The sequence below is a fragment of the Lycorma delicatula genome, chromosome 8, assembly GCF_047948215.1.
Source record: "Lycorma delicatula isolate Av1 chromosome 8, ASM4794821v1, whole genome shotgun sequence".
Taxonomy (NCBI): Eukaryota; Metazoa; Arthropoda; class Insecta; order Hemiptera; family Fulgoridae; genus Lycorma; species Lycorma delicatula.
Genome location: NC_134462.1, coordinates 42811751 through 42839692, shown reverse-complemented (window position 1 = coordinate 42839692; position 27942 = coordinate 42811751). Strand labels below are relative to the sequence as shown.

Sequence of the window (27942 nt, the reverse complement as noted above, 5' to 3'; positions counted from 1 at the left end):
ACACTTTTAATCTGAAAATGAGTAGTAAACATGCAGTGTATAGTTATGTTATTTACCAAAATTATGACATCTTAAAAATTGTTAATTTTTACTTTTTTATTATACTATACAAATTTAACAGTCAGACATTTTTAAGCCTAAATTTAGCTAAGTTGACATTTGTTTCCCTCTTAGTGATTTTATTATAAATGATGTTATTTTAATGTTAAATGGATTTGGCTTTTTGAATAGAAACAGAAAGATTTTTATTAGTGTTCTTGGATATTCTACACACTTTTTAACAGGAAGATGAGATGAATGATTTGATACGTGAAGTAATGGCAGGAATTGAATTCAGGACTAGCTGAATTTAGAGCCAGTATGCTAACTATTACTCTGACTAGTTATATCATACATTAATATTAAATGATATGAACATATTAATTATACGGAACTTTTTCTGTTATTTCATTGTCACCCTGTTAGTTTTACTTTGTTCATGCATCTCCTGTGATTTCATCGAAGGGGTTGGCATTATTTTTCTACACTTGCTGCCTCCATAGAAATTCACATGGATAACTAACATGCTCCAATTAGTGTCCAAGTTCTCTTCTTTTTCAGTTTGGCCGTAGCCTGCAAATTCTCTCTTGCCTTGGTGTTTGCATCAGTTGAAGAGCTAACAAATTTAATCGAGTAATTAACTAGTAGATGTATATAATTGGAATCCAGTTGTAATTGTTCTCTCTGTTTTTCCTGTTTAGCCTCTGGGAATTACCATTCAGGTATTACTCAGAGGATGAGTGAAGATGATATGTATGACTGCAAATGAAGTGTAGTCTTGTACAGTCTCAGTTTGATCATTCCTGATATGTGTAGTTAATTAACCCAACCACCAAAAAACACTGCTATCCATGATTTAGTATTCAAATCCGTATAAAAGTAACTGTCTTTACTAGGACTTGAATGCTGGAACTCTTGACTTCCAAATCAGCTGATTTGGGAAGATGCATTCACCACCAGACCAACCCGATGTGTTGTAGTTGTTCCCTTCCATTCATCACTTACGGTAATGTGTAGAGCTATTCGTTTGTGAATTACATTAATTAATGTTGCTGCGCTGTGATCAGGAATTGTAACTAGGAAACATTGAACTATGACAATCTAGAACCAATTATATAATTGTCTGTTTGTTATGATTTTGCTCTATGATGTATACAATGATTACACCCAAACTCATGTTGCAAGCCAAGTTCCAGAGTAATTTTATGACTGAGACTGCTTTTATATGTAGATGGAAGTATGTGTTTTCTTGAAAAAATGCACAGCAAGAAGTTAAATCTGCAAGAAGTCATGTTACTACAGAAAGTTCATATTGAACAGCATACAGTCCTGAAGGATGACTGCAACTGATTTAAGAACTCTATTCAACAATTATAGTGGTCACATAGATAACTGTCCAACATGCTGCGATTGCTATAGAATAACAAAGTGGACGGATTAAGATAGGAGCAATGTGCAACAAGTAAACAGGTGAGATGGCAATGAATTAACAGGACATATTCATTATATGTTTATTTACTGAAGCTTTTATTAATTTTATCAAATTAGCTGAACCTTTGGTGGCCAAGCAAAGGGAAATTCAATCTCAGGATTTTATAATATGGTTTTTAACAACCATCTGGTTGTAATATGAATCCCATGTTTAACCCTTTACCCTACAATTATGAAATCAAGTAGTGCCATTGAGTCTGCAATTTTTTTATCACTTAGTTCCCTGTCAGCTATTAATTAAATTTATGGTTGGTTACCTTATGTATATGGTAAAATTGCTTATATAAAAAACCTTCATTTAATCAAAAAACCTGGAGGACTTGCATGTCAATTATGATCGTTTCCTCAGTGTGAAATTTCTTGAAACAATTTTCTGGGTGTAAACCTGGGATTTTGGAACATTTCACATCAAAGTACAGTCTCTGTTCTACCATCTTTGGCCGTACGATTGGAGCACACAGTACAATCCTTGTGTTTGTTATCAGGCATTTTATTTATAATATGAAACTTGCCATTCAACCATTGTTTGTCATCTTTTGATGAAGGTTGATCTCGCTAACGGTTTGTGTTCCTGACATTGCCAACCAGACCAGTAATCAATATTCTTCGATAGCTTTTATTTGTTATTAATTTTTGCCCCTGACTAGTGAGATACTAATTATACAAAATAAAACTTTTGCAAAACAGTTACTTGAAATATGGTGGTTGGCTCGGTCAACTCCACCCAATGTGATACATAGTCTAAAATTACCTTTGGTTTTTCAGTAGCTTTATTAGTTTTTTCCTTTACAATGGTAGTACTCTTTTTTTTTCTGTTTAGCCTCCAGAACCACTGTAAGGTATTACTTCTAAGGATGAATGAGGATGACATGCATGAATATAAATGAAGTGTAGTTTCGCACAGTCTCAGGTTGACCATTTCTGAAGAGTTTGGTTAATTGAAACCCAACTACCAACGAACACCTGCATCCACAATGTAGTATTCAAATTCATATAAAAGTAGGCCTTTACTAAGTAGCCTTTATTAGGATTTGAACCTTAGTACAATCGACTTTGAAATCAGCTGATTTGCAATGACGAGTTCACCACTAGACCAACCTGGTTGATACAATGGTAGTACTGGCAGTATGAAAAGTCCTTAATATATTAAATACTTCTGAATAATTGGTAAACAGATTTTTTAGTGACATTAATCACATTCAGGATCAGTTGATTTCAAAGTCAAGAGTTCTAAGGTTCAAAAACTACTAAAGGCAGTTACTTTTATACAGATTTGAATACTAGATCATGGATACTGGTGTTCTTTGGTGGTTGGGTTTCAATTAACCACACATCTCAGGAACAGTCAGTCAACCTGAGACTGTACAAGATTACACCTCATTTACATTCATACATATCATCCTCATTCATCCTCAGAAGTGATACCTTATGGTGCTTCCGGAGGTTAAACAGAAAAAGAGAAAGGGTTCAACTGGAGAACAATCTGTTCAGTGAAAGAAAGTTTAGGCCTCATTAATAAATCTGTTGTTACAGAGCTATAATACAGAATAAATGTAACCATTTTATGTATCACATTTGACAGATTCTAAGTCCACACTTAATAAGGGTTTATCTTTAATTATATATTTTAAAAAGAACACATCCCTTGAAACTTATAGTAGAGTCATCTGCGGATAAACATTGACTTGGTGAATAATAATCTAAAAATCTGGTTTCTAAGTAATCTAAATCATCTTTTAATTTACTTAATCTTCTAACTTGCTTACTTAATCCCAAATTTGCTGTTTAAGTAGGAGGTGACACATGAAGAGCCCAAAAAAGTTTGAAAGATCTCATACAAAAAAATACATTGAAAAAATTCAGCCGAGTGAAACTATTGAGATGAAAAAACTCTTGCAAATCTTTTTTTTTTAGAGGCATATTCAATAAAACACCATGCATAGCAATAATTTATTTACTGGTAATATCAGTGAATTTAGACCAAATTGAATGCTGTCTAAGTGAAGTGGCACAAAGCTTTCAAAGAGGGCTGAGAAAATGTTGAAGAAGACCCTCACTCTGGAAGGTGAAAACAATGATTACTGTTTTTTCAACAGCTGAGGCATTGTGCATAAAGAACTTCTATCACCAGGACAGACAGTTAATAACACCTTTTACAAAGATGTCTTGGAAAGAGTCCTTAAAATGGGTCCAGCACAAATCTGAACAGACATTGCACATGATTGGTTGCTGCACCACGATAATATGCCAGCTCACACTTCTCTTTCAATACGAGAATTTCTGGCAAAGAAAAACATTCCCCTACTTCCACAGCCTCCTTACAGCCCAGATGTAGCTTCGTGTGATTTATACTTCTTCCCTAAGTTAAAATTGAAAATGAAGGATCATCATTTCGGGGCAATGGAAAACATAAAAAGAACTGTAACCGATGAGCTATACACACTTAAGGAAAATGACTTCTGGTACTGCTATGAACAGTGGAAGAAACATTGGAACTGCTGTATGACTTGCCGTAAATCATAATTCAAAAGAGATAACTTGTAATTTCAGGTAAGACCAATAGATAATTAAATAAAAAATCAGGACACTTCCTTTTTGGACAAACCTCTTGTGTATATATATATATATTTTTTTTTGTAAAAATACCGGTATAACGGACCTGAGTAATGGATTCCTGGCAATTAAGAAGAAAGTAGTAGAAAATATAGTAATGGGAGGAATCCAGAAAGGTGCCAAAAGGAATCCTTTTTCTAAGGCTAACAGGTCTGTTTAACAATTGTTCTTTGTAATATTGCTCGCTGACACACCTACGACAGATGTTTTTTGAGAAGAATTAGGACAGGTAGGAATGTATGGGAAATTGTCTCTGAAGATCATTCTCACACTTCAGCTTGGGTCTGGTTCTGTAGTGGAAGCAGGATAGGAGTATTATTAATACTGTAGAGAATATTTGAGTTCAGCTTTATATGAAGCGAGGATTATTATATGAGTAAGTGAAGGAGTAAATGTGATATGACATCACAAGCATTCCAGTGTGGATAGTGGATGACTACAGGAGGTTGTTTGGTGAATTACTATAGACAATTAGTGAAAAGAGTAAAGTATTGAATTCATTCATAAACTGCTAAGGTAGTTTTATTTGTGAAAAGGAAAGTTATTTGCAGTAAAAGAACTTTAGACTAATCTTATCTTCGTATTAATACAGTAACAGTTGTTATAGGTGTAAATATTAGCAATCACGATGTCTTTTGTCAATGAGACTGAATTCTGGTTTTTAATATTTAACTACCTGTAAATAAATCCTTACTTTAAATACTATTTTGTATGTAATCATTGTTTATTATTATTATTGACATTTATATTATTGTTGTGGATGTGATTACTATTGTTATTATGTGTTTATTATTATGACAGTTGTTGTCATTATTATTATTGATTTGTTGTATTTTACTTATGTTCTGAAATTAATAAATTATAATTACATAAACATTTTCAATTGTCAATCTCCCAATGTCCTGATCAAGTCACAAACACATGAAAATATATATATATATGTGTGTGTGTGTGTGTGTGTGTGTGTTTGTTTTTTTCTAGAAATAAAGTATACTTCATTATTTTTAAATTTGGTTTTTCAGGTTATGAATGATGGTAATAATAGTATGTATTTTCAGTTTTTGATTTCTGTTTGGCACTCTTAGAATATTTAATTTTATTTTCCTTTTGCTGAACTTTTTGAATGGTTTACTATTTTTCTCTTGATGTCTAAACATTAGTTATGTCTTTTCACGTTCATTCTTAGAATTAAAAAAAAAATTCATGCTCTTTTTCATATGTCTGAAGTGCCTATTTGGCAAGGCATGGACTTACTTCACACAAAAAAACAATACAAATATGGGGCTGCAGTACTATGTATACAATTCTTGTGGTTCCTTTTCCTTATTGTTCTAGTTTTACTTTGTTTTGTAGGAATTTTTATCAGCATTCCGAAAAGTAAAAGAAGCCTTAGATTCTGTATACAGTGATGTATTAAAAATGAACACTGCTGTTCAAAATATGACTGGTCAATTACAGGCAACAAAATCACAAACACATCAACTTATTGAACAGACAACAAAACTGCAAGCTGAAAGGTATTTGTCTATTGTTATTATTAAAACTTATCTGATTCATTGTTCATGAATAGATATATATCTTTTTCTTGCAATTGGAATAAGTTTATTTATAATTTAAAAATGTGTAACTTTTATTTTAAAAATAAGTGTTCATTTATCAAGTAATATTTTCAGTCTTGCTTTTAATCTTTTTTCATATTATGACTTTTAAGTTCTACTGTCATGACTCGTTGGTGGTTGTAATAAATATAAGAGAATTAATTAATTATGAATTCTAAAGAATGCTTAAAGCTGTTTATAAAAAAAAATTAAATCTGAAACTAAACATTTCAATTTTTTAACATTTAGGTACTGAGAAAAAATTAACATGTAAAAAATTTAAAATGCTTAAGAAAAAATAAATAAAAATGATATTGAGTAATAAAATAAATACTTACAGAGCACTATATAATAAATATTTATATTGTATTTATTAAAAAAAAATTAGAAATAATTGCTGAGCAAAAATATTAAATTATAATTTTAGACAATCCCAGTTGAAAGTGTAAGGTTTACTTAAAAACAATCTAAACCACTGCATCTTTCAGCTCTGATTGCCAATTTTATGCATTCTATTGAAATTAATTTATAGTTTTTTAACTTTGTTATTTATTTATGAACATAGAAATATACAATTTGTTGTATTTTGTGAGTAATCTTTACTTATTCGCTTTTATTAATGTTGTTTTTATTTTTACACGACTGCCCAAAAAGAAGTGTAATGTATTTAGAGTGTATATATATATATATATATATATATATATAAAAAATGTTTGTTTTTTCCACTGTAGCAGCTCAATGGCTTAACTGATTTAGATGTATGACCCCACTTGGAATCCTTACTTTATTGGGAGTGTCATAGGCTATACATGTTTATATATAGTAGTGAAAATTTGCTGGTTGAACCACAAACTTTAATTAATTGAATTAATGAACTGTGAGCCTCTGTCACTGTGTAAGCTGGATTTGAACTGAATGATTTGAATCAAACGAATGAATAATATTACAAAAGTAATAGAATTAAATTTAAATAAAATAAAATAAATAATATTAAACAAATTTAAAAGATTTCTGTTTAAGAATAATGGGCTTCCCATGAGGACTACGTGTGAGGCTATAGTGGTGAGGTGATGCGAGCACCTTGTGCATGGGTAAACCAGTTCATCACCATCAACTGGTAAGAAATGGGGTGCCCCTGAGGCTCTGTTTTGGGAAGTGCAATGGGGTGCTCTTATAATTCTGTGCAAACAATCATCCGATTTTCAAAATTCAAACAGGGTATTTGTTAGCAGGTCAAAGATTATCTTTTACGTGCATAGGTACACTCTTGATTTAACAGATCATGGTTATTCGAAAATGTTGTTATACCTTCGCAACCAATTTTCCGATTTTTGAAATTTTAATGGGGTACTTAAAAGTATAATACAAAATAATGATGGAACCGAACCAGAACAAAAATTAACTGATATACTCAGAAATGGACCTTATTACATGACTGCCCACAGTAAGGAGTGTAATGTATTTAGGGTGTATGAAATTAATAAATTGTAATTATATAAACATTTTCAATTGTCAATCTCTCAATGTCCTGATCGAGTCGCAAACACGTGACAATATATATATATACATATATACCATACACTTGTATATATTATTGTTATATATATTTATATTTTATTATATATTATTATTATATATATTGAATTACTGTTTACTACTAATACTGTATAAAAAAATGTCACCTGCATGCTCTTTAATTATTCTATATTAGTAATTATCCTATATTAAAGAGCAAGGATTGTCATCAATGGTTTTTTTTTTGGTAGTTGTGTTTTTTATAATTTTTAATATTTATCTCTTGTTTATTATTTTTTTTATTTTAATGTCTTCTGTAAATAGTATTTTTAAATAAAAATTCTTTAAAATCTAGTAGTGGTAATGTTTGTGTAACTATAAAAATTACCTTCTACTTTTAGATTTTAAGTAAATTTTATTTTAAATGGTTTTTGAACATTTTATGATATCCTTATAATAAGAATAATTTTTCTGTAATTGTGTAACATTAAAGTTAATTAACACTTTTATTTTTACTAAATCTAGTGAGAAGTTGAGTATGGAGCAAGAAATTGCTAAATCTTTTCTTGAAAGTTTCCAACTGTCATCTGAAGAAATATCGGCATTAAGAGAATCTAATATAACTGAAGCATTCTTTTCAGCTCTTGATCGTGTAAAAACAATTCATAGCAATTGTCGTATATTACTGAAATCAGGTCATCAAACATCAGCTTTGGATATAATGGATCAGATGGCATTATATCAGGTAAATAAATTACTAAAATTACAATAAATTATTTTGCTTAGTTTTAGCTATTTAATAATTCATTTGTTGCTTGATTGAATGATGGTGATGGTGTGTGTGCACATACATACACACAGACACACACACACAAGTATAAATATACATACAGCAGTATAAATATATGTGTGCGTGCGCACATAATTTATACTAAAATTCTGATAAAACTACTGGTATTACTTGTATGAAAAAGTAGATTGGGTCTGGAGATGTGGATCTCTATTTAACTCTGTCCCTCCCCCATTCCTTCTTATAACCATTCTCCACTGTTGTTCATTTTTTGAAATCTAGTTATCCCTTTCTTGCCCTAATTCAAGATCTTATTATTTAATTGTGTTTATTTATAATTTCTTTACAAACTCTTCCATTACTTAGCATTCTCTGTAAGTGCCTAAATCATCTCTGTCCTGTTCAATTTTCTCCTTTACTGTTTTGGATTCTCAGTTTTTACTTGTTGCAGCATTTATTACCTTGTCTCTTTATCTTTCGTACTATATTTCATAAAAGTTTATTTTAGTCACTTGTGTTTTACTTTTCAACTCTTCTTTTATCTCATCAGATTTTCTGAATGGTTTGGCAGAATATAACAACACATAGTAAATGATGAAATTTGTGTGTTAAAATTTCATTGATACTTCATTAACCCATATTAAATTTCTTACACTTTGATTAATTTCTCAGTTGATCTTCCCATCATCAAATATTTTGCAATCTAAATACCTAAAACTTTTAACAATTTTTAACTCATGTTTTTAGATTATCGTTTTCATTTTTATCTTTCCTTGTACACTATTATTGTTTTGATTTCCTTTAAGCACATCCTCTATTTTTCTGCTTCTTCCACTTAAACAAAAGGTGATTTTGGACTTTATTCTTCCTTTCTCCCGACATCAATAAATAGCTTTTGAACAAAAATTTTAAGAACCCTTGAGATTATACAAAAATAAAAGACAGTTGTATTCAATTGTTGCTCTTCACCACATTACAGATAAGCATCATTATACATTTTAGAAAAATAACCAAATTTATCTACATGGTTAAATATAATAAAAAATATAGTAGATTTAAAATTCCATAAAAATATGTAAATGTAGGAAAAAACTTGAAAATTATAAAAGATTAATTAATGAAATGAAAAAAAAATATTCAGCTACATATGAGGCATGTTTTTTAAGGGCAATTTTGATGTAAAAGGAAAAGTAAGGGACAAAGAAAGAGCTTTATTATGTTCAAATAAAATTACATATATGTGTTATTTTTCTTCATAGTTGACATTCATTGCAATACATTTTTTACATTGTTCTACTGGCTTTATTATTCAATCTCTGAAAAGTTTTAGTGCCTGTGATTTAAAAATATTAACCACTTTTTCTTTCATTTCATCATTTTCAAACCTCTGTGATGTAAGCTGTTGTTTTAAATAGAGAAAACGTAATTGCTTGGTGCAAGATTAGAATTATTTAGTGGATGTTTGAAGATTTTACAGTAAAGTCGTTTTAATTCTTGAACCATTTTTGTTGCATTGTTTGATCAAGTAATAACATGCAGATACAAAATCCTGTTGAATAGCTTCTATTGTTTTGTTCTGCATAACATTTCATAGTTTTTTAAATTTTCACGATACATTTCAGCATTTAAAATACTCTAAATGTTCTGTTTTTGTGAATGTTTTCACCCACTCTTCTCGAAAATCATTTGTGATCATATATGGGTGACTACTACATATAATCTTTATTGTGAACAGTTGTCTTGCCTTCTTTAAACAAATATGATTTTCAAACATTAATTCATACATTCATACCATGTAGTTCATAAAATTGTAAATTTTTTCTGGTATTCAGCAGCAGATTAATTTTTTCCATTAATATACTAAATACTGCTTGACCATAAATTTTACTAACTATGTATTTTAACACTCATTTCAGTTATGTTGTGCACAACTGATGCGAGCGTGACTGTACCGTTGTTACCAACAGTTGACTTCTGATACAAATAAATGTATTTTGCAAGTATATCTGTTTCAAAGTACTTGTAACTGGTAGCAAAGTTGTAATGACCCTTCTCTAAAAACCTGCATCATATTTTATTAATGTCAACATACATAAAAACCCTTTTTGGCATGCCGGAAGGCGGAGGTAGATTTTACCGGTGCTAAGTAGGGGATAAAAAAGATTACCACCTTAAAGTTAAGAAAAACTTCAAATTTACTCAATACGACAATGGTTGCACGTGAAAAAAAGTTTCATATATTTAGCTTACAACAAGCCCCAACCCTTGCCATAAGGGTTGGTCATATCAAAAATTGTTTCAGATAGAAGTTTTAAGTAATGTTTAGAGGACTAACGACCACTTTAAACAGATTCGATACTGTGCCTATTGAGGGAAGTATGATTTTTTTTTTTACTTCGAAACCCCATTTTTTTCACCCCCTGGACTAGTGGTTGGTGATATCAAAAAACTTTACTTATATAGGTTTTAGGCCCTTATCCAAAGAGTACTAGGAACTTAAATAAATTCAATATTTTGCTTAATAAGAAAGTTATAGCAATATTTTTTTTTTTAAAGCCTCCCATTTTCCAATTTTGCCCATTATTGAACTCGACCATGATTTTGGGTCGATATATTTTATGTATAAATTTGAAAGTGATTGGCGCAAAATTACAGCTGTTATGGTGTCTACAAGAAAGTGAATATAAGTTTATATATATATATAAACTTTTGAACTGACAGTGGTTTTTGGGTCTGGAGAATGTGAAATGCGAAGATATGTCAAAATTTTCTGGAAGTCGAATCATGGTACCCATTACAATAAATAGCTTCCTTATGAAATCTGCCTAAAAAGTTCATTAATCAACAAGTATAAAATTTGATTAAGTTTAACAAATGGATTAGACTACTTCATAAATTAACATAATAAAATCTGGAACATTTTATTTACTGTAAATTTAAATAAATTTTACACATTTTATGGTAAAACCTGTTAGTAGGTTTTAAAGTATTAAAGTTATTTTAAAGGGATTTTTTTTATAGTTATAAAAACATTTGTTTCTTCTAAAGATTTCATGAAAGAGGCAAAATTTTCTCTTAGATTTTATACCAAATTCATTAATATTTTTAATAATAAACCTTTTTTTAAATATTTTTAATTAAGTAATAAATTAAGCAAGGTGTTAAAGAGAAGCTTCCATTCTGTGTACAGAAAGATGTAGGAATTTGCAGGAAATGTTTATTTGAATCTGTTTTCCTTATTGTACATTTCCAGTCAAAATCCATATTCCAAGAATGGAATGAGGCAATTTAATAAAATTCAATGTACAAGTAAATGAAATGTCTATAGAAAACAATAAATATGGACATTTTTCACTTTCAGACTTAAAATTAAGGCCTTGTTTATTTTTAATCAATATTACATTAAGTTTTATAAGTTTTTAATTTATTTATTAGTTGAAATCTTACTGTTGTGCATAGAATAGCCATTAATTTTTTTTCTAAATAGAATTACAAATAACTAAAATCAGTGCAAATCATTACAACTAAAAATGCTAGTTTCAAAAATAATTTGTCTAAAAAAATAAAAACAATATTTTCTCGATTTCTATTACTTTACAAAGAACAAATAGAACATTATTTTCAAACATGAACATTAAGTTGTTTTTCTTGAAGTTAAAGATTCAATAATATCATTCATAATATGGTCTATTTTTATTATTAAATAAGTTTATTGTTCACTTTATTTGGGAAGTTATCTAAAGAATATATTCTTTCTTATTAAATGGTAATGTTAAATTTTAGCTTTTTAAATTTAACTAATACTTGATATTTCTATTTATTGAGATTCATTGTTAATAAGTCATCAAAAGGGTGAACTGGTTTTTTTTAATAGATTAAAATTGTTTATTATTCTCTGGTTGTAGTAAAGTTGAGGGAATTGACTACTCAGTGGGACTGGTTATCATAGCAATGCCCAGTGCGATTATCAATCTATAATCTCATCTGATTCCTTGTGTCATAATATTCTGATTGCGTTTGGTAAATCAGCAGTTGATGAAATGTGGAAATTGTTATTGATACTTCCACCAATTATGATATCTGTAGTACAGTTCGTTTTTCTCTAATAATAGTGCATACTGTTACTATTGTCTTTAATACTAATAATAATGATTAATAATGTCACAAAAATTAAACAGGCACTATCATCTTAAAAAATGATGTCAGAGTTTCAGGACTACAGGAGGATTTTGCTGATAGAACTAATAGTACTTAAAACCATAAAACTACAATTTTTGACTCACAACAGGTTATGTTATATATTCCTACAGCTTGGGACTTATTCCTATAGCGTGGTTACTCCTCTTCCATGCAGTGAATTGAAGGGTGGATACCCAGCTCTTTGAAACCAGGGAGGAACCAACAGGTAGAATTAACAACTTGCTTGGTATCCTGGTGGTGGGTTCTTCAGTATGAATCTGCAAAATCTGGTATTGTAGTATAAGTGTCTATAAATGTGCGTGACCACTATTTGGTAAAGTAATGTAGATTTATGTTTGTAATTAATAAAATTTTAAAAATCTATAGCAAAATAAATATATATTAACATATTGACCACTGTGTAAATAAAATATAATATTATATGAGATATTAACCACCAAAACAGTAATTACAAGGGTTATTTTTTTTTCAAGCCCCGATTGGTCGCAAAATAAAAACCCGCGCAAAAATCGGATGAACCTTTGCACATATGTGTTGCACAGCATCTCTAGTATGGCCTTCAATCACGCCGTGTCACTTCGTTTAGTTCTGAACATGTAGCTAGCACGTAAACATGTCTACAACAATAGTATCTCCCGCCAAGTGTGAAGTGCGTGCGGTAATTCGATTTCTTCAGGCTGAGGGGTGTAATGCAGCTTAAATTCATTGAAGAATAAGCAATGTGTACGGTGAAACTTCAATGAGTGACAGCAAAGTGCAACAATGGTGCAGGAACTTTAAAGCAGGACGCACAGATGTTCATGATGCAGGCAGTCAGGGAAGGAAGCGAGTGTCAACTGATGATCTCGTCGAGCGACTGGATGAGGCAATTCGAGAAAATCATCAATTCACAATTTCTGTATTGAGTGATTCGTTTCCTGAAATTTCAAGATCAGCTCTCTACACCATAGTGAGTGAGAGACTTCAGTACCACAAACTGTGTGTGAGATATGTCCCAAGATGCTGTCCAACCATCACAAAACAATGAGAATGGACACCTCCCTAACGTATCTCCAGCGCTACCACAATGAAGGAGAAGATTTTTTGAACAAAATTGTCACAGGGGACGAGACATGGGTCCATTTTGAAACTGAAGAAACAAAAGAACAATCCAAACAGTGGGTGCATTCTCATTCTCCTAGTAAACCAAAGAAGTTCAAGCAAACCTTCTCCAACAGAAAGTGTATGGCTACTGTGTTCTGGGACCGGAATGGAGTTCTCTTGGTGGAATTCATGGAACGTGGAACGACCATCACTGCAGCCTCATACTGCGTGACTCTTCAACGTCTACGAAGGGCAATTCAGAATAAGCAGAGAGGAATGTTGTCATCAGGCATTGTCTTTCTCCATGACAATGCTCGGCCACACACTGCAGCTGTAACAAAGAAGCTCCTGCAGAGTTTTTGTTGGAAAGTGTTTGATCACCCACCATGCAGCCCGGACTTGGCTCCATTCGATTTTCACCTCTTTGCTCACATGAAATGCTGGCTAGGAGGACAACATTTTGGCACAGACATCAAGCTGCAGACCAGCGTAGAAACATGGCTGAAAATACAGTTCTATGACGAGTGTATTGGAAAGTTGGTACCACGCTACGACAAATGTCTAAATCGGAGTGGCGACGATGTAGAGAAATAGCGTAACTATTTAAGTACCTGTTACAAATAAAAAATTTCTTATTTTCACTGTGGTTTTAATTTTGTGACTGATCGGACCTTGAATAAAAATAACCCTTGTAGATAAGTTATATTTACCATATTAATTTACAGTAATTGATTTTCAGGGGATCCTGCTTCTTCAGTTGGTGTTGAATTTTGTAACTACATTAAAACATATTCATTTTATAATTAGTCAATTTATAAAGATTGTTTTCTGTTTTAAAAATTTTGGAATTTATTATGAATGTGTATGCAAATTCTGTGTTCACCACTGGAATGATTTAATCTTTTAAACGTAATGTTACTTCATTTTTTTCTGTCCATCATTTAGTATTGGATAGTAAAATTTGTATACGCATTCAAAGTACAGTTTCAAAATTTCAAAACTGAGAACAATCTAAAATCAAATAACAGATTTTTAACAAATAATGAAAAGATTATAATGTAATAGTAAAATTCAGTAACAACTGAAGATGCAAGATGTTAAGAAAATCAATTCTTGGAGATTAAAGTGGTAATTTTAACTTAACTAATTACTGTGTTTTGGTGGTTTATATTTTACAAAATATTAAATATATTTGTTTGTCAGTTTGGAATAATCCTTCTGTTATTTACATAAATAATAAACATTTTATTATTTTTCCTTAACTTTTAATTTATTTTACTCCAAATTTTTTTAAGGTAAATTCACATAATAGTTTTTTTTTTTAGGAAGCTGCATTGGAGAGGATTTATCGGTGGTCACAAACACATTGCCGAAACATCGAGTCTCCATCTGTTAGTCATCTTTTAACACAATCAATGTCTAGATTACAACATAGACCAGTTTTATTCAAGTAAGATCACATGTTTTATTTAAAACTTTGTGTTGTTTTTGTTTTTTTTTTTGTTTAAACTTACTATGTGAATTATATTTTTTAAGTCTTGTTGAAAAATATTGTAGAAATTTTCTATTTTATTATTTTTACTCTGGTATGTTTGTATATTTTGATTTCTATGTTTTGATTTTGGAGTAGTGCTTAAACAAGACAGAATATGGATGAGAAACTAAACTGTTAGTGTCTCTTAAGTAGGCTCAGTAGATGAATTTTGATAAATCGAGTTTGGGAATTGTAACAGTTCAGTTATTATATCTCTTGTGGTTGCAAACAATATAATTTGAATAGTTGGCTATGTAGTTAATTTAAGGAAGATCAAGATGATATTAGTGAACTAAAAATATGTTAGTGACAAAAGATGTTAGTGGACAAAATATTTTCTGATAATTTGTTTTTACAAATAAAATTATCTATGCATAATATTTTCTTCAAGATATATATGAAGTAATTTATTTATTTATTGACAGTATATGTTTTTTTTTTCAAGTATGTTAAACTAAGGTTTTGCTATGAATAAACAGTTACAATGACGTAATGCGAAAGTATATGAAATGAGTTGTGTTTATTTATTATAGGTTATGATTTTCTTTGATGTGGTGTAGTTATTTATGAAAATTATTTTTAATTAGTATGTATGCATTACTTTTGTGACAACCAATAGCACATTTTCTGCATGCCACGTTGTAGGAGTGGGGTGGAGGATACAAGCAGTCAGCTTATACCGAGGACCTGCCTTTTGATTTTATGTATACTATAAGGAAAAATGCCAAGCTTATTTATTTAGTTAGATTCGACACTATTGTATATAACTTAATGGGTTTTGCAGCCTTATAAAAGACAATGTTTATTACTCTTTTTGAAAATAAAGAACATGAATGTAAAGATATAATAATTGGTGATTTAAAGTGCAGGAATTTAAAATAAGTTAAAAATGACTCATTTTTTTAATTTTAATAAATTCATAAAACAGTTAGCACTCAAAAGTATTAAAATAAGTGACATTAAAGTTATTCAGTAACTAATTATTTAGGTCTGTAGATTTAATTAACTGTATGAAATCACAAAACACAGAAATAATTAAAAGTTAAAACAATTTTTTTTTCTTTAATTTTTGTTTTATTTGGACGTCAGTAATTATGTTTATATATTTTTAGGTATGTTATGGCAGAATATTGTACAAGCCGCAGAGCTGTATTGGTAAGATTTTTCTTAGATGCTTTAACAAAAGGTGGTCCTGGAGGCTCTCCAAGTCCAATTGAAATGCATGCTCATGATGTTAAACGTTATGTTGGTGATATGCTTGCATGGCTTCATCAAGCCATACCATTAGAAAGAGAAAATCTTAATATTCTTTTAAAATCTGTTGATAAAATAGGTAATGCATAACTTTTATTCAAACAGTCGTTTTAGATACAGGTTTTGGTATAAATAATTATAAGACTGCCAGTACAATTAAGTATTGGTTAGCAGTGTAGTGCTACTTTAATTATTACTATTATTTTCATTTTTTACTAGTAACTTGCTCTTTGTAATGAAGTTCAAACTGTGTTTTCCTTTCACATACTGTTCACAAATATAATGTTCAAGTGACGATCTAAGAATATTCATATCCCATATATCTTTAAAAAAATTTGTTCAAAATATTGTGCTATACACAAATCATTAACGTTGTTGTAATCATTAATAAGCATTGTAATCAGAACGCTTGACTTTTTCCCTATTTGTCTGTTATATTGTACTGCTTGTTTATTTACATAATCTTCTCACATATTCATTTTTTGTATAAAATAAATAATTTTAAATAATGACTGTAACTGCTTGAAAAATATAAAATATAATTATAGAATAATTATTTTGTTTGACACATTATAATAGGATTATTGTTGTTACACATTATTATAACTTCTATGCACTAATTTTTAAGCAGCATTTTTATTTTGGTATACATTACTTAAAGTAATTATACAGTACAATATAATAATGTTAAAAATTTGTAGGTAAAACTATACAAAATTAAAACTTTCTTCTGTGTGTTGTTCATTCAAACATATTTACTTCCAATTACTGAGTGTATGGATATTTGAATGTAATTGTCTCATGGAGCAATCATGGAACCCATGATTGCATTGAGTGCAATCATGGAATCGTGAAATCTTGCAATCATGAAAATTTTGACAATACTTTTTTAAGGTTGGTTAGTAATATTTATTAATGAGGAGATAATGAAAAAACAAATTCTTGGAATGCTAATTATAAAAAAAAATAACTGTAATCAAACTAAAGTTGTGGGACTAAGTGAAAATATTGACATCTTTTTAAATAATTTGATAGGAGTAGATGAACTACACTGAAAGTCACAGATTTTATAAGCATTGAAATGTTTAGGAATATAGGTCTTAAGTGATTGATAAGTAGTTTATCTTGATAGTGTATGACTTATTGCAAGTACAGTTGACAGATCTTACACATATTGGCTATTTTCCAGGTGCTTTCAGTAAGCACTAGGCCTTTTCATTGTTATTTTTTTTTAAGTTCAATCAAAATGATTCAAGAATAGCTGTAATAGGGTCAGCTATCTTATTAATAATTGAAGCAGTTTTATTTGGACTACTGATGATATGTTCCAGTACCTTATGAAACCGTACATTTCAAGATAAGAGCTAAAAATCCTTGTAGCTCTTATCTGGTTGAGCTTAAATATTTTTTGGCAAAGTAGAACAAATAGTACAAATCAGATTCCAGATTAGGATCTTCCTTTTTCTGTTTTAGCCTCTGGACCCACCATAAGGTATTTCTTCAGAGGATGAATGAGGATGATATTTATGAATGTAAATGAACTATAATCTTGTACAGTCGGAGGTCAACCATTCGTGAGATGTGTGGTTAATTGAGACCCAACCACCAAAGAACATGATATCCACGAGCTAGTATTCAAATCCACTGCCTTTACTAAGATTTGAACCTTGGAACTCTCAACTTCAAAATCAGCTGATTTGCAATGACAAGTTCACCACTAGATCAACTCGGTGGATTAGGATGTGGAATTTTTTTTATATAACATTTGATCTGTCCCGTACATTTCCTTATTAAAATACTTTTATGAAAACACATCAATCATAGTAAAAAAAAAAATAAATAAAATAAAATAAAAAAGATTATTAATTTTTTTAATATAACTTTTAATGATATAAAAATATTTAATGTTACTATTTTCTTTTTTCATTAGATGTGAATGAAGAAATTCAAGAAGCATTATCTGTTATATCTGAGGGTGTTTGCCATCCATTACAAGTTCGTATTGAACAGATTTTTGCTTCAAACACAGTTCTTACATCTCTTTATAGTGCTATTAATTTTTTACGCTTTTATCACCAGACATTTTCTCAGGTTAGTATTTGTTAAATTAATTAGGAGTTTAATGTTTAATTTATATAGTATTCAAAAAAATATATGCATTGTAGAGTTATATATATATATTTATTATATATATATATATGTATAGTACAGTATTATATATTATATATCCCAAAGAATTTGAATGTTGTCTGTGTTCTGTGTTTTTATTTTTTTTTATTTTAAGAAATGATTCCAGCAATGCAAATCAGATTGCTTGAGATAAAATTCCAGTATTTATATAGAAAATTACAGAATATAAATAAAGAAGAAAGATTTAGGTTATGTTTATCTTTCAATACTCTCCTGCCCAAAGTGCCTTGTATTTAACTTTTTCCTTGTATAAATAATTTAGAACTCAAAACTGTTTATTTCTGTGTTTGGTTAAATCTATGTTATGAGAAAATTAAAAGTTTTATAATTCTTTATGTAAAAAATTTCTTTAGTTACATTAAAGCCTTATTAAATTTTAGATTTTCTTTTTCATTAGGGTATTCTGATGTACTTATATAACAATAAAATAAGATGCACATATAAATAAGTGTTCTATTGTATTGTGAGGGACTAGAAAGCTTAGGTTTATCTCTGAACTGCAGCTAGAGTTAAGTTCAATCTATCCTCTGGCCACAAAAAATTTTCTGAACAGGTCTACAGGCATTTTGCCAGGCTATATTGTGTTGTAGTGGCTGGCCTAGACTTGTGGACTTAAATTAGGAAACAAGGAATCAAAGATAAAGAAAAGTGTGAATTTTATGATAGATGATTACTTAAAGGAGGAACCTTACACAAAGTAAACAACCACACTCAGTAGTTACAGATTTTATTTTGCTTCCATTTAACAGCTATTATATCCCACTAAAAGCCCTAATTGATTCAGAGAATTTTACTCTACGTATTGTGCTTATTGTCTTGAAGATGAAAATGAAATCATCAGAAAATACTGATTTGAAATAACTAAAATGTCAAGCATAAGATATTTCTCAACAATAAGAGGAAGATGGTGTAACATATTCATAAAAATTCAGTTGTTTAGATGGAAAACATGTAGTTTATGTTTAGGAAGATTCTGTAATGGTAGTCTGTGTTATCACCAAAAATCTAATTTAAGAAATTGGAAATTGTAATCACTTAAATTATAGAATTCACATTTTAGCATATTTACCTTCAAGGAGTAGTAGGCCTTCAAGGATTATCTGTTCAGAATCTCTGATATTACTATGTTTTGTGTACAAATTTCAGATTGGATACAAGTCTGCTGACAGTCAATCCAGCAAGTAGAGTTGTCACCCCATTAAATCCAAATAAAAACCTAGCATCACATCCGTACATGAAGGTACCAAATACAGAAAGAGTCAGGATGGTTGTTATTACAAATTTTGTGTTACTTACTCAGGAGATGAAGAGCAAGGAAAAAGGGCGGGTAGAAGATGGGGATGATCAATTTAAAAAGGATTATTTCTGGTTGGGGTTGTAACATGTTAGTACCATCTTCCTTATGAGGTTAAAAAACTTTTTATTTCCATTAGTATTTTTTTACTCATCTTCATTTTTTCTTTAAGCAAGTATGTTTTTAAGAATAGGGAAAACTTAAGATATTTGTAAAGTAGTGAAGATACAGATGTACATAGGTTCATTCAATGAACGATTACAGATGTTTGTAGGTTTATTATTAAGACTCGTTAGACTTATTACTACTTACAGATTTTAATATGGACTTTTTTTGTTGTATAATATCCTTTCATTATCCATTTATCCCATTTCTCTTGGAATATTTGCATTAAATTGTAAATAATTCTATAGGTTAATCTTAAAAACATGTTGTAATGCTGTTTTCACTTCTTCATTATTTTTAAAAATCATCTTCCACATAAATTAAATATTAATGAACTAAAAAAGATGGTCTGACAGGCCAGATTAGGACTAAAGATTGCATTTGGTGAGAGTTCTCAGTCACTTCTTTAGTCAACAATACTTTAGTCAAGCAATGTTACTGCTGTTTATTGTGAATCTAGTTTCGAATTGTTTTTAAGGAGCTTCAAATAAATGATGTTTATAGTGGTTGTCTTTCCTTTAAGTAACAAAGAAAAGGATCCCTCATATTTCAAAAGAGTAAAAATTACTTTGTTTGTTAAAGTTTACATTTTGAATGTCTTCATTACTAAAGATCAAGTAAGTTTTTACTTTTTATTCTGTTTACTTAATTCTGATTTTATGGTGTATCCATATCTATTATTGGATGAAATAATGCCGTCATGGTGAAAACAAATTTTCACTTCTGTAGAAGTCTGTAATCTTGTTGTTTTGTGTACTACTGTAAGCATTTTTGGTACCCAACAAATATCTTAAAAAGTTACACTTTATTGTAATCTTATCGCTGTACCAACACTAACTATATTTTTTCACTGTTTCTTTTTCATTAACAACAATCATGTAAAGTGATTTGTTCATTGTTTTTCAAAATTTCTGTTCAAAAAATTATTGGTGGGCCATAATATGCTTCATTATTACTTTATTAATAGTTTTTAAATTTGTCTACCTATCATAAAATCTACTTGTTCATACAATTCACACTGATGTAGAGCATTAGAAAAATTCATTAGAGCAGGTGAGTCAAATTCATTTCTGCCACGGGCCATTTTGTGTGATGGTATGATTTTTGCGGTCCGCATAAAAGTTTCATAAATATTAATATTGATTCAGGAATCAGTAACGTAACCAGGATAATTAAAACTCATATGTAATTAACGTTTAAATTTTTATTCAGATCTACAGAATACAAGTAAGTAGACCTTAGTATGTTTAATTGTTATATTATTAGTTTATTTGAGAATAAAATACTCGATGTATTTATGAAAATAATTCATTTGTTTTCCCAGAAACCTGCCAGCGTTTATTCCCTATTACTTTTTCAGTATCATGATTCAAAGACTGGGAACATATAATTTTCAATATGTTGAAAAAATATTTATCTGTCAGTCTCGATTTACACACCGTTTTGTTAACTTCATACATGATAATAATTGTTCACATAACTATGCACTCCCAAAGTAATGCATTATTTGTGCAGAAAAGTTTTTAATCTAAGTATTTTTCACCGAAGTAAGAACATATTTTTGAATTCTTCTTATTTCTCAACATTTATCTTTCAAAACTGAGTAATTTTGGAAATCAATTCCAGTTGATTAAAAGTGGGGGCTTTTTCGATTTAAAATGAAGGTTCAGAAAAAAGAGAAAACATATCATTAACTCTTTAAAATCATTAAAATTCCTATCAAATTCGTTTTGTCAATTTTTGTTTCCACAATTTTGTCTTAATATTGTGAAAAGAACAATTTTGATTTGTTTTTAACAGCTCATATGTGAGGAGTTCAAAGTTACTTGTTGTCTGATTGGCCGAGTTCAACATTAATTTGTATCATTACAGTCTTCAAAATTCTTTGCAATTATTCAATTAATTGGTAAAGCAATACAATTGAACAGCTCACATGTAAGAAAACTGGTAAAAATGTCAGTTTTTAAATGAGTTTTAAACAAGGTTAGGTTCTGCTTAAAACTTGCTATTCCATCGTAGATATTCGTTATCTTATTTTTGCAATTTATCTTAACATTATTGAGGTGACCTGTAACATGAAGGGCAGTTCAAAAGTAAGTGACGATCAGTAAAAAAATTAGTACAGTTGAAAGTATGAAAAATTTATTAATGGTTTCAAATACTTAGATACTTAGTTTATTTTTCTACATAATGACCATTTTGTTCCATACACTTTTCCCTGCAACAACTACCTGCTATTTCTCTTGTAAAGTATTGTTTAACATTTTATTTCTGGTTATCGTGGACTACCAGTTTGACACCTAGCTAAAAAGCAGTCATTTGGTAAAAAATATTGGTGATATTTTTGTGTCTAAAGATAACAAAAAATGAATAATTGCACCTTTCTCTCTAAGTTATAGTGTATTTTAATAGTTTTATTTAAAAATAAAGAAAATATATGCAGGTTCCAATCAACAGTTAACTGTATATTATGGACTTTTACTAATTTTATTAAATTCCTTGCACTTGACCAGTCAAACATGTTCCCCTTTCACATGTCTACTTATTATATGATCTTTATATAATGTTGAATAAATTAATTTATTTGAATAGTGATAATAAAACAGTGTTTATTAAATAAATTTTTCTTCTGCTAGAAAAAATACCTGTAGTCCTTATTATCTTGGATTATTGTTTTAGGAAAGATATACTTATCTTGTAGTACAATATTAAAATTTTATTTTGAAAAAAAATTTGAATTTAATTTGATAATTTAATTTTCTTTTACAGGCAGTACCAGGAAGTGCCTTAGTTCGTACATTAAATGAATTAGTATCAGCTGGTGAACAAGTTCTTTTAAATTCAATACAGGCTCAAGTTAAACATCATTTAATGGACCGTGGAGATGTTCCTCCGGCTGATCTATCACCCTCACCTGTGGTATCACATTTATTAAATTTACTTAAAGATATTTTATCTGCTGTCAGTGTTGCTGAAGGATCTCAAGGTGAAATAAACAAGGTATGTTGTTATTCTGTACATAGTTTTTATTTAATGAGGGAATGTTGAGCCCATACCAAGAATTGAGTACTGGACTTAGGTAAATAAGTTGGCTTTTCTACCTCCTGATCTGTTGATAAATAATAGTAGTTATTTGTATTTTATTTTGTATAAAGTGACCCTTTGTTTAACCCAGTCTGGATTTTCATAGTTAATTTTTTTTTAAATATTCTTTGACTTACAGCAGGTCCAGTTTGAATTTATTTGATTTTAAGGTACCTGAAGTATTTTGTGTCCGTATTATATATCATTTACGGAATGCTTATAAAAAAATTATTCTTCGTCAGCCAAAGGATTACTAGCTGACAGTTAAAGCAGCAGCATTTAACTTCATGCAGTCTTGACAATTATACTATTCAAAGAAACTGGAATCAAAAGTAAAATCTTCTTTTTTTATTTGCTTGACTGAGTGTCTCGATCAAATTGCTAGCCAAAGAAATCACTGAATAATCTTTGCAGATGGTGTCAGAGCGATTACAGGTCAAAGTGAAGCTATTGAGTCCTGTGAAACTAAATAAACAATTCATTTAACAGTTAAAGGATTGCAAAAGAATTAATCAAAAAGTTTTGTGATTAGTTGCCAAAAAAATTCTGATCGTTTGAAAGAAATCTGAAATTGGCAGATTCATATTGATATTAAACTATAAAAAAAATTAACAAATTATACTTGATGGACTGAGAAAATTATCCTTTTTGGTAAAGCAAGAAAAGAAAACTTTACTTTAAGGATCTGAAACTACCATAAATTTCTTTATTTTCATATATTAAAAAGAAAAAATTATACAATCAATTATATTAAAGTGAAAATTTGTAACGTGGTAATATTTAGTTTGATATAGAGTGTTTAAAAAAATATAGCCAAATCTAGAAAATGATAATTTATCTAAAGATAAAGAAAAATTTTCCTCCAGACATGTACAAAAAAACTTTACTTTTCATCAGTCGGTTTTTTCATAGAGATTTGTCTAAAAGTGGATTGAAATTTATTACACAAGTTTAAACTGTCTTATTTTATGAAATAAATAAATTTAGCGGACGTTTTCTTAAAATTTGAAAATAGTGGCTTTGTCTAATTTTGTTATTATAGAATATTTACACAGAATTATTAATTCTTTTAAATGTTAATTGTTAGTTACTCGTATATTTTTTTGTAAGGTGAAATAATAAGTATTTTATTAAGAACAAGATGAAATTGTGTTTATTTAAATACAACTTCAAGCAACAAAGCTATGGCGGAAACGGGAAGAAATAATTTTGTGCCAGCTTTTACTTTTCTCTAATAAGAAAAATATTATTATTTTCTTAATATGAATAATACTTGATAGTATTGATTGAAAAATACATTCTTTATAGAATTAGAAAGCTATAAACCGATTAACCTCTGTGTTAGATAAATATATAGATAGTTATAATGCATGGCTACCTATCTGAAAGTAATGTATTTCTTAATAACTACAGTCATTTTTGTTTCAAGTGTTTTTAAATATTTATTATTTATTAATTGTATGGCACAACACATTTATGGAAAGTATTGCTCTTAGTGTAGGTTTGGTATATTGAAATAGTATTCAGCAATTGATTCTGCTCTCCAAAAGAGCCTCAGATAAATTAATTGTTTCAAATTTTTCCCATTATATTTTAATTAAATTTTATCTAATATCCTGAAATATTTTTAAACGTAATCAATTCAAGTTTATTTTCTTTTGTTATTAGTTTTGCAGTCCTAGTTTTCTATCAGTCTCTGTTAGGAAAACTCAACTAGTTTTCCTTCATTTCCACTTTGCAGCCATTCCCCTCCCAGAATCTTATTTTTATATCCCATCTTTGAATGTCCTCTAATAATTGTCTTCCTTGACTCTTTTCATTCGATTTTTTAGTCTCTTCCATATTTACATAGAACAGATCTTAATCTTTCACGTTAGCTGCCCTATGTATTTTCAGCATATTTTGGTAGCCCCATTTTGAATTTAATGACTTTTTTAATGTTTTAATTATTATATATCACTTTATTTTTTTGCTTTTAAAATTCTTAAAAAAGTTCAGCCTTTTACATTCTGTTACTCCTGTAATGTATATTTTGGAGCTATTATTAGATAGATATGAGACCTAAAAAATTAAATTGAATTTTAAGATGCGTGTTTGATGTATTCTGAAGTATAAAATAAAATTGAAAAAATAAATTAAATTGAATTGAAAGATAAAATTTTTGTTGGAAGTACTAAAATGTTGAAAATAGTGATCAGTTATTTCCTGTAAATGTAGGTACGATTTTGGAAAAGTTTTGGATTTACTGATCTAGATCTTTATTGATACTGTTGTGTTGGAATATTTTTGTAAGCTATTTATAAAATTAAATTATTGTATTTTATTCCACAGATTGTTTCAAGTGTGTTGGATCCATTACTACAATCTGTAAATCTTTCAGCATCTCGATTGTCTACTACTGATATGGCTGTGTACTTATTAAATTGTTTACATCAGATGCAGACAATGCTTGCGTTGTACCAATTTATGGATGAACGTCTTGAACGTTTGCAGGTAGTTTTTTTTCACCATTATCAGTTTATTTTAAATAATTTACTCTTTCAACTACAGTTTTCCAAACATCTTTTTTTTAAGTAGCATTCTTAAAAAATACTGCTAATTCAGTTCTAAAATAATACTTAAGTATATCTGAATAAAAAATTGTTTTGTGTTCATTTTAAATCAGAATTCTAATCTCTGTATAATGCTCTGTCTGCTTCAGAAATCATAGTATTTGAATTAATATATCTTTTTAATGTATCTTGCAACTTATATTCACTATATTAATTAAATAAAATAAAAAAGAAACTATAAAATTGCTAAAAATAGAATATACTACATTAATGCAGTTTTGTTATATTTGTGAGGCATAGTCATAAATAATATTTATGACTATGTGAGGGCCGTCAGCTTATATTTAAATATTAACAGGTCTGAACACAGTTTTTCACATGCAGGGCCATCTATTGACTATTTACGAAGCCGCTATAGTTGTTTTGATTCAGTAATCGTTTGCCTGCTGGTGAATGCAGATCGCAATGTCCGTGACAATCATTTCTCCCACCAGTTGTGAAGTGCGCACTGTGATTAGATTTTTGTGTGCAAAAGGATCTTCATCTGCTAAAGTTTGGGATTCATTGTGCCTGGTGTATGGACCTACAGTAATGAGTGAAGGAAAGACAATGGTATTGAGACTTTAAAAATGACCACTCAAATGTGCATGACAAAGAGCGGAGTGGCAGGTTCGGTATTCAGACTGACGAACTTGTTGATCAAGTGAACTGAAAACTCTGATGTGATTAGTGCTGTGGCTGATAAATTTCCACATGTTGGACGCACCTCTATCTACACAATTGTCACAGAAAAGCTCAGATATCGCAAATTGTATGCAAGGTGGGTACCAAAAATGTTCACTGACCAACACAAAGAGCAAAGAATGTGCAGTGGACAAATGTTTTTGGACCACTATCGACAAGATGGAGATAATTTGTTTTCCCAATTTGTTATGAGTGACTAGATGCGGATATCCTACACCAACACTGGATCAAAACAACAGTCAATGCAGTGGCGTCATTCAAATTCCCTAAAAACGAAAAAGTTTAAGTATTCTCCGTACTAGTCAAAAACTATTGGCTACTATTTTTTGGGACAAAAAGGGCATCATTTTGGTTGATTTCATGGAATGTGGATCAGCAATTACAGCTGACGTGTACTGTGAAACGCTCACCAAACTGAGAGGTGTGATCCAAAATTGACGATGTGAGAAACTGTCTTCCAGCATAATCCTCCTTCACAACACATGTCATCACACCACTGCTCTAACTAAGAAGAAGATTCAAGATTTTCATTGGGAACTTTTTGACCACCCTCCAATAGTCCCGACCTTGCACCTAGTGACTACTTCCTCTTCTTGCACTTGAAAAAGTGGCTTGGTGGACAATGGTTTGAAAACTACAAGGAACTCAAGACTGTTGTTGTCAACTGGCTCAATTCCCAGGTGGAATATCTCTATGCAGAGGGATTAAAGAAACTGATGCAGTGTTACGAAAAGTGCTTAGAACTGACTGGCGATTATGTGGAAAAATGAAGTAGATATGTAGTAAACTAAGACTGTAAGTAAAACCCTTTTCCCACGAGTTAATTTCTTTTAATGACCAAATGGCCTTTACTCTATGAATATGCCTCGTACCTTCAGTTATAATTTCAAAAATATATTAGAGAATATGTTTCTGTTTAATCAGATGAATTGAGACTGAATACTGCTGATCAATGTAAATTATTATCTTTATTACTATAGATAGTAGCAGAATTCCTAACTAAAGTAATCATTTTTAAATTGATTTTATTCATTTATAATATTTTAATATTTGTTAACTTTGTATAAACCAGATTTTCTGTATGTAAGCATTTTGTGTATTTGAGATTATGTTTCCTTAAAACTCAAAAATCATCGATCTGAATGATTCTTTTATAATTTATTTTTATTGAATGTTTATAATAATTTTAGATAATCCAGAAAATGCCATTATTCTGTGAACAGAATGTTTAAAATAGTGTTTTTATTTTATTGCATAATTTTTTATGTAGTAATATTTTGAGTCGCTGCCTAAATTGTGTTAAAATAAACTTTCTAGTGTCTGTGACAGAAATTGTGAAAGAAAAGACTATTCTGTTTTGATATTTTATTGAATAAACTGACTGTCCTTGAGTTATATTGGTTATTTAATTGAAAATTATATTGTATAATGATTTTCAAAGGTAGGTGGTGGACCTAATTTGTCATAGCGAGCACTATTTATCGTACTGAATGTATAGATGTATGTAAATAATTTTACAAAATAAGATGCATTTTATTCCATCCTTTTTTACTGTTTCATATAAAATTAAAACAGTTCCTTTTTTCTTCTATGGCTTTTGTTTATTTCAATTTGTGTTCATTATGTCAATTTTTATCTACTGTTTGTGTGTGGTTATACATAAATGATGAAAATTAAAGTAAATAGAATTGTATAAAACTTTCACAGAAACCTTTTTGAAATTTAAAACAGGGATTCCTTACCCTTTCTTATACAGAAAGTTTTTTAAATTAATATTGTGAGTGAACTTTTAGTAA

The 27942-nt window shown here is 29.6% G+C and overlaps 1 protein-coding gene across 1 annotated transcript in view; it reads left to right on the top strand.

Moving 5' to 3' along the window:
• Cog6 (conserved oligomeric Golgi complex subunit 6) overlaps nt 1–27942 on the top strand; it is a 33658-nt gene that overhangs the window by 1866 nt on the left and 3850 nt on the right. Inside the window, exons 3-9 of the mRNA XM_075373217.1 lie at nt 5497–5660; nt 7782–8001; nt 14655–14779; nt 15976–16196; nt 18048–18208; nt 22536–22766; nt 25182–25343. Coding sequence (XP_075229332.1) covers nt 5497–5660; nt 7782–8001; nt 14655–14779; nt 15976–16196; nt 18048–18208; nt 22536–22766; nt 25182–25343 — 1284 coding nt within the window. The remainder of the gene's footprint in view (nt 1–5496; nt 5661–7781; nt 8002–14654; nt 14780–15975; nt 16197–18047; nt 18209–22535; nt 22767–25181; nt 25344–27942) is intronic.